Source organism: Rutidosis leptorrhynchoides, chromosome 9 (assembly GCF_046630445.1).
Source record: "Rutidosis leptorrhynchoides isolate AG116_Rl617_1_P2 chromosome 9, CSIRO_AGI_Rlap_v1, whole genome shotgun sequence".
Lineage (NCBI taxonomy): Eukaryota > Viridiplantae > Streptophyta > Magnoliopsida > Asterales > Asteraceae > Rutidosis > Rutidosis leptorrhynchoides.
The window spans coordinates 19,658,559-19,667,318 of NC_092341.1; the positions used below are offsets into that span (position 1 = coordinate 19,658,559).

At 37.4% G+C, this 8,760-nt stretch overlaps 1 protein-coding gene across 1 annotated transcript; it reads left to right on the forward strand.

Annotated features, from left to right (window-relative positions):
- Nucleotides 1-357: 357 nt before the first annotated feature.
- On the forward strand, nt 358-1,573 carry LOC139867805 (uncharacterized). Its single transcript, XM_071856157.1, has 2 exons — nt 358-440; nt 508-1,573. The coding sequence occupies exons 1-2, from the start codon at nt 358-360 to the stop codon at nt 1,571-1,573; spliced, it is 1,149 nt and encodes a 382-aa protein (XP_071712258.1).
- The last annotated feature ends 7,187 nt before the right edge of the window (nt 1,574-8,760 follow it).

Below are 8,760 nucleotides of genomic sequence, written 5' to 3' on the forward strand. Positions count from 1 at the left end.
ATAAAGATTGAGTTTAAATTTGATCAAAAATTTCCGGGTCGTCACAGTAGTCTTGAAGATTCCTTTCAAATACTACCTAATTATCTATATAATCTTAGATTGTCTAACCCAGGTAGTGTAACCAACATTCGAACGGACAACAAAGGCAGATTTGTTATGAGTTACATGTCCATTGGTGCAGCGGTATGTTTAATGCTCTCTTTATTTACTTATTAATTTAACTCGTATTTAAAAATAATGTTTCAATACTTTAATATGCCGACACATTCGTTTGTTAACTATGCATGACCAGTAATCATATTCGATGGGGCTCATTTAAAAAGTCGTTACTTGGGGACTAACTTGATTGCTGTCGCTATGGATGCTAACAATGGAATCCTTCCATTAGCCTACGGTATTGGAGCAGGAGAGACCACCGATCATTGGACATGGTTTTTTTGGTAATCTAAGAGACTCTCTACAGTCTTCGAGGTGTTGTATTGTTAATCTTACCATTATATCTGACAGGGCACCTGCAATAGCTGCTGGCATATCAAACGTATTTCCAGAAGTATTTTATGCACTATGTGCTAGACATTTGTTGGGAAACCTCAAAAGTGTGTCTAAAAGGGTTAAAAGTTACGAGTGGCACTACTGGAAAATGTGCAAAGCGTATAGAAAATCTGATTTTGATCACCACTATGGTATACTAGCACGATGTATCCCAGACAGTACACATACACTCACTACTGCTGGCCTCAACAGATGGTCTAGACATCATGCAGATCGTGTTCGGTATGCTTACCTAACTACTAATAGTGCAGAGTCAATGAACGCACTGTCAGTTCATGCGAGGAAACTCCCGATTACAATGCTTTTTGAATTCTTTAGAGCTTCAGTTCAACAATGGTTTTGGGAACACCGAAACACTGCTGATGGCTTAACAACACCTGTCACACCATATGCAGAGCATAAGCTGGGTAAAAGAAATCGTAAGTCTCTTAGTTGGACTGTCAAACCGATATCACAAGTTAAGTTTGAGGTATTGGATATGAAAAAAGGCGGTAAAGTCAATCTACAAGATAAAACTTGCACATGTAAACAATGGCAGTTTTCCGGTATACCCTGTGGACATGTAATGGCAGTAGCAAGGTATTTTGTCCTACGTAACGTTACTACACACGTTCAGAAGTATTTCCACACTGAAACGTACAAGTCGGCATACATGGAAGATATTAACCCGCTAGATCATATTTCTGAATGGATAGATCCAGGACACCTACAAACCGTCCTACCGCCATTGGTTACAAAGCGACAATCGGGTAGACCGAAGAGTACTGCTCGTATACCGTCCCAAGGAGAGGACAAAGACAATTTCAAATCTAAAAGAAAATGCAGTCGTTGCTTGGAATATGGACATACTAGATCAACTTGCACCGCACATTATGATCTTTCTGAAGGTAAACAAAAGTCCAAGTGTAACTCAAAAACAAAGGCAAAGCCGAAGGGGTTGGTAAAGGGCAAGGGTAAAGGAAAACGTGAAGACTCATGCTCAACACAATTTGGCTTCACTTACAATTTGAGTGATGATTAGCTTCTTCTTTGTGTTTTAAATGTGTTTAACTGTCATGGATGATAGGTATGTGTGTTCGTATGTTTTCTGTTTAACTGTCGTGTATGTTATATGTCTGTAAGTTGTGTTATTTGTTGTGTAATCCATAAATGTAGTATGAGATAATAGATAATATTTGTTGTTCAAATTAAAGTTTATTTCACTAAATTGGATGGTAACACAACACAACACATAATGGTAAATAAATCTCCAAGGAAAGATTGAGTAGGAATTAAGTAAAATGTGGGGTTATTTATAGTCGTGAAACAAAATCGAAAACCTTATCTAAAATCCTAAAAACCTTATCTAAATTCGCAATAATCTTATCTGATATATCTTATCCAATAGTAGTATGTTTTTATGATTAGTCGACCAACTTATCGGTCGACTACAAAGCAACTGTGGTCGACTATGTTAGTCGACCGAGTTTAGGCCAACAATTCGGTCGACCCTTAGGTCGACCATAGAACTGAAGTAGTCGACCAACAACAATGAAGAATGGAGGTCGACTACCTTGAAAACTAAAGTGGTCGACCGGGTAAAGGGGTAGTCGACCCAACTGGTGGTCGACCTAACGGTGTAAATAGACAATTTTTTCCCTGAAAGTGTATTTTGGAATAAAAGTTTAAAAAATAGTGTATTTGGGCGAATTTCCCTACCAATCCATGTGAAAGTGTACCCCAACCTTAAATTCATGAAGCACTTTTCAACTTCAAAATTTAAAATTTAATTCATGAAAAATGATTGATGGCTGTTTAGATAGATACATACTAGGTTTAAGAAATTTAAGATTATACGTGTCTCAAATTTATAGCATCATGTATAAGAACGAAAGTGTATCAACCAATAATACGTTGAATGTGTCTCAAATTTATAGCATCATGTATAAGAACGAAAGTGTTATAACCAATAATACGTTGGACCAACTTTAAAATACATATACATATATACGTATAAGTATATGTGACATAGATCTTAATTCATCTCTCAAAATCATACTCATCCCTTGACATACAACAACAACAACAAAATGTAATTCCAGAAAAATGAGGTATCAGATGATAAGATGTAGACAAAACTTCCTCTAGTGTTTCTCTCTTTTTTTCTTGAAAAGCAAAGTGTTATTAAAACAACAGAAGGTGTACAGAAGAGTTTGAAACCACAGATGCTTTGCATCCAAACTCACACGAAACAGATGCTAAAACTAAAAGCCTACACGAACAGTTTGCGAGTTAGCAAACGTTTAAACAATGCTAATCTACAAAACACAAATTATGTTAAAACAAGATAATCACAAGGGTTGTTTAACCATGAGAGCCACTTGATCTTCCTTCCAATAATTCTTTGGGAAATCCATTCGAATGATTTGATTTGGATTTCGTTTAGGGCCACCGGAGCGCTCCACGAATTACCTCGAAATACCAAATTGTTCCTATTTTTCCATATATAATAAGCACAAACCCATTCAACTGCTTGCCATATTTTTCTCCCGAGAGTAGACATTTGACCCGAAGCATTACCATTGAGGATCTCATTGGAGCTAAAGTTCGCGAAGTTACCGAACCCCCACCATCTGTATACCCGATTCCAAACCTCCATAGAATGTGAACAAAAGATTAAAGAGTGGTCGACCGTCTCCAATTCATCATCGCATAAGGGACATCTAACACTATGCAAATCGATACCTCTTTTATCAAGTTCTGTCCTAACCGGTAATCTTTTTTTGCGAACCCGCCACACAAAAATATCCAGTTTCTTAGGAATTAAATTGTTTCTTAAGGTTTCCTGAGGCGTGAAACTACTCGATAATACCTGTTCATCGATAATACAAGAAAGTTGCTTGACTGTGAATCTCCCATTGTTGGCTAAAGGCCATCTCTACACATCGTTCCTTCCACAATCAAATGTATAATCAGCTAGTAGCTGCGTGAGATCTTCCAGTTCTGTTTTTGTATGACTCGTAGGCTGCCTTAACCAGTCGAAATGTGTAGAAACCGTCGTACCAGCAACTTCCACTCGATCACAAACTCTTGCAGCTTGAAACCTCTCTAATCTGAATAGCCGAGGAAACCTTTGGCACAGCTTGTCCCTCTCTAACCAAACATCATTCCAGAAAGCTGTCGAAGACCCATCACGGACAAGCTTGTTGAATGATGCCTTGAAAGGAATGCCGAGTGTGACAACCCGAAAATTTCTGACCAAATTTAAACTTAATCTTTATATGGTTTCGACACGATAAGCAAAGTCTGTTAAGTTGAATCTCAAAATTTCAAACTATGTACATGAATTCATTTAACCTCGACCAAATTTCGACGATTCACGAACGATTATATAAATGGATATGAATAGGTATATATATATATATATATATATATATATATATATATATATATATATATATATATATATATATATATATATATATATATATATATATATATATATATATATATATATATATATATATATATATATATTTGTTGAGTCCCCAAAATAATTAAGGATTTAATTATGACAAAACTGTAATTTATTTGCACTAAAATGTTATGTGCAGCCAGCACAAGGTTGTTTATGTATAGACAGCAGATATTGCTGTGTCGAGTGTTTAGTTTGCTGCTCAGTCTACCAGCACAAGGTAGACAGTGTTCTTCAATCAGCATAGGATGTGTACTCAGCAGTTCAAGAATATCAAATGTCTCAGCAATGAAGAACCAACACAAGCTGGAATGCAGCTTACTACATAAGACAGCTATGCTCCATTATAAGCATAATAGTTTCTCGAGTGGTCTACATCAATGGTACTATTCAACAGAAGTCAAAGACAAAGTTGAACAGAAAAGGACACGCGTCGGCGGCTACAAGTGACCTTACAAGACCATGTGGGAATGCAGAAGTTTAATGCATGTGCAGACATGGGTTATACTTTGTCAACACCTAGGGAACACAACATTCTATTTGTTTAATTAAATAGTGGTGCCAAACCGAATTGGGATGTTCCTGCAAATAGCTACCAAAGAGGAAAGAGGAGAGCATGCTCTCTGATGCAGTTGTCCCCACAAGTACAGACATTCTATGTACCAATGCACAATAGAACCATTACACGGTTAATAAGACTACTATAAATTGTTGTATCTACTATTGTAATAACTAGTGGTGTGGGTTTATTTATTTAGAGGCAAAAACGTGTAATAGCTTTTAGTTTACCTCTTAGCTATATTCTAGGCAATCTGTATCAACCAACTATCATTCCGCCAAGGATAGTTGTAATTCTTTGTAATTCAATCAATAAAGAATAATAGTTGAAAATTACCTGTGACTCTATTTAATTTTCATGTTTGAATACTAATCGTATTTAATTGTTAAGTTAATTAAAAGAAATTGTATTCACACCCCTCTACAATACTCCTGTTGTTATCAAGGGACCAACAACTGGTATCAGAGCTTCAGTCTTGATAATTAATATCTTGGATCTGAATTCTCTTATGGCTTCATATTCAAATACAGCTTACCTTGAAAATGGCTCATCCAATAGACCACCCAAATTTGATGAAGATGAGTATGAAACTTGGAAGGCAAGATTCATGTTTCACCTTGAGTCTATTGACCCACTCATGCCTGGTATTTCCACAGATGGTCCATTTGTTCCCACTGAGACTATTGGTAGTGCTGCAGCTACAGCTGACACTCCTGCTGTCCCTGGCAGAGAGGTTATTCTCACCCCTTCTAGATGGGATGCTAAGGATAAACGTCGTGTTGGACTTGACCCTAAAATCAGAACCCTGTTAGCTATAACTTTGCCTAACCCACTGTTCAAACTGATTAAGGGAAAAGAAAATGACAAACTTATGTTGGACTATCTAGATGTCACCTATGAGGGTATGGGAGAAGTAAGGTAGAACAGAATGATTGCTTTGAAAAGAGAATATGAAATGTTCTTTGCCTACAAGAATGAAACCCTTAAGCAAACCTTTATTAGGTTTAACTCCCTGATTGCAGACCTGATCACTTTGAATGTTACCTATACCGAATTTAAACAAGTAAACAAATTCATTGATTCACTGCCTACTAAATGGAAATCTATTACTGACCCTTTAAGAACCACTCAGACCTTAAAGAACTTTAATATGTCTTCTCTCTACAGTTTACTTTGGAACCATGAGAAAGCAGAGGCTAAATTTAAACTTAACTTAAAAGAAAACTTTAGGTCTGCCCCCACCACTTCAAAATCTTCTAAGACAGATGATACTGCTCTTATTGCTGCTGCTAAAAAGAAAGCTCAAAAGGCCTTACTGGTTCAAAAGTTGTTGGCAGAAGAAGAGACAGCTGAGAGTGATGTGGATAGTGGTACGGGGTCTGAAGAAAGCAGTAATGATGAAAGTGATGTAGAAGGGTTTGCTGAAGGTATGGCTTTGCTGGCTAGGCAGTTCAAAAGGTTCAATCGTAATAGAACCAGCAAGTCATACAAAGGGAGTAAGAAACCAAGTGCTAGGTATAGCAGCAAGTCAGTCAAGGGTCCTAAATCTGAGTGTTATAATTGTGGGAAGGTTGGAAATTTTGCTGCTGAATGCATGTCCAGGAATCCTTCAACTTCACATGCTAACTCTTTCTCAAAAGCTGACAAGTACAAGAACAAGTACAAAGCTATGAAAGCTCAGATGAAGGAAAGTGCTAAGACTGATAAGAAGGGTAAAAAGCCAGAAAAGGTTCTAGTTGTTGAGCATCATGATTGGGATGAAACCAGCTCGTCGTGTTCCTCTGATAGTGATACTGATGATGATGGTGCTGGTCATGCTCCAGATAAAAAGCTGTGTTTAATGGCCAAGGAGGTCAAGGAGTCTAATGAGGATGATAGCAGTAGTAAGTTTTTGGCTGATATGAGGGAAGCTGATCAGAAAAGAGATTCACCTCAATGGAAAATTGAATTGATGTATAAGGTTGATAATTTTTGAACTTATACTGATGATGAAAAAGCAGAAATGTTTGACTACCTAAGAGTTGACTTATGTAGAGGCAGCAAACGTGAAGAAGTTTTGAAAACTGACAACAAATCTTTAAATGAGAAACTTAAAAGCAAAAATGATGAAATTAAAATCTTGAAAGATGATATTTCCAAACTTGAAAAACAAAATTTTGCTTTACAATCTCTTCACGTTGAGGCAGTAGAAGTCAAGAACCAGCTGGATAATCTTAAAAAGGTTGTCGCTTCGTAGTGTACAGCTTCTCAACGCACAGCCAAGTGTGTTAACGAGCAGGTGCCTGCCCAAGTTGAAGCTTTCTTTGCTGGTGACTATGCTGCTGCTGCTACTATTGCAGAAGTTACTTTCATGGACCCAATTCTTGAAACTGATCCTGAAGCTATCTTGCCAAATACTTTTGCCAAGATAGTTAAGGGTAAAAAGGTCTTGACAAATAAGTTTGTTAGACCTGCTGTGTCCCCACCACCTGCCATGAAAGAGATTTTGGAGGATGAAGTTAGAGCAAGAGAAGCCAGTACCTCAATTGATGAGACTACTGACCCCTCAAGCATCTACTACATGACTCCAAAAGAAAGACGTATTAAAAGGGAAATCACTGAAAATAATCTAAGAAAAGTTAAACCAACTGATTCCCCTTCGTGTTCGAGTTCAAATTGTGCTGAGCCAGCTGATGACAAACTTACTGGTTAACCAGTACCTGTAGACAAGCCAATCAAATATAATACTGGCAAGTCCAAGGCAGCAGACAGGAAGAGATCATCAAAGATGACCCTTCCAGAACCCATCCTTGGATGGGTTTCCAAAAAGAACTAATCTCTTAGCTACTGTGCAGGGCATCCAAAACAAGCAAATCTGGTATCTTGATAGTGGTTGTTCGAGACATATGACCGGATGTAAGTCCCTGCTGATGGACTATCAAGAAAAGGATGGTCCAGTTGTTTCGTATAGAGATAATTCGTTGGGTTACACAAAGGATTTTGGTACTTTGACAAATGGGAATGTCACGTTCTCAAATGTTGCATATGTCGTTGGGCTTAAACATAATTTACTTAGCATAAGCCAACTGACAAGTAAGAATAAGATAGTCCAGTTCAGAAAGAAAATTGGTACTATTTTTGATAAGACAGGGAAGCCACTGCTGACTGCAAAACGTCATAAAAACATGTATCAAATTGACTTGAACACATCAGTCACAACAACTGATACTTGTTTCTATTCAAAGGCAGCAGACAACCTGAAGTGGTTATGGCACAAGATACTCTCACATCTCAACTTCAAAGACATTCACAAATTATCCAGTAGAAGTTTGGTGTCTGGGCTACCCACCATGTCTTATGTAAAGGACAGATTGTGTCCTGGCTGTGAAAAGGGAAAACATCACCATGCCTCATTCAAATCAAAGCAAATCTCATATGTTGAGAAACCATTTCATTTACTTCATATGGATCTTTTTGGTCCTGTTAATGTGGCCAGCTGTAGTGGGAAGAAGTATACACTGGTTATTGTTGATGAATATTCCAGATACACCTGGGTATTCTTTTTGAAGCAAAAGAGTGAAGCTGCTGATGAAATTATCAATTTTATCAAACGAATGCAGCTTTTGAATGGGCAACTGGTGAAACAGCTAAGAAGTGATCATGGTACAGAATTCCAAAATGCTACATTAGAAGAATTTTGTGCTGACAAAGGTATTTCACAAAACTTTTCTACTATGAGAACACCTCAACAGAATGGTGTTGCAGAAAGAAGAAACAGAACTCTCATTGAAGCAGCAAGATCTATGTTAGCTGAGTCTGGGATGAAAAATTCATATTGGGCAGAAGCTGTGAACACTGCATGTTTTACCCAGAATAGATCTTTAATAGTGAAAAGACATCAGAAAACTGCTTATGAAGTTCTCAAACGAAGAAGACCCTCAATCTCATTTCTTCATGTATTTGGCACTCCCTGTTTCATTCTAAACAATATGGATTAGCTAGGCAAGTTTGATGCTAAGGCTGATGAAGGTATATTCTTGGGATATTCCAACATGTCAAAGGCATATAGGGTTTTCAATAAAAGAAGGGGTTGTTTTGAAGAATCAATTAATGTTACATTTGATGAAACTGCCCCAGCCTCATCTCCCAGTCAAGAAGATGAAGAGTTATTGTTTGAAGGGCCTACTCAGCAAGCTCTTAATGATGAAGAAGAACC

Excerpts from the sequence above, each read along its gene's own strand:
- LOC139867805 (XM_071856157.1), top strand. The coding sequence starts at position 358 with ATGGATGCTAACAATGGAATCCTTCCATTAGCCTACGGTATTGGAGCA. Across the intron at positions 441-507 it reads CATTGGACATGGTTTTTTTG|GGCACCTGCAATAGCTGCTG; the intron begins GTAATCTAAGAG and ends TATATCTGACAG.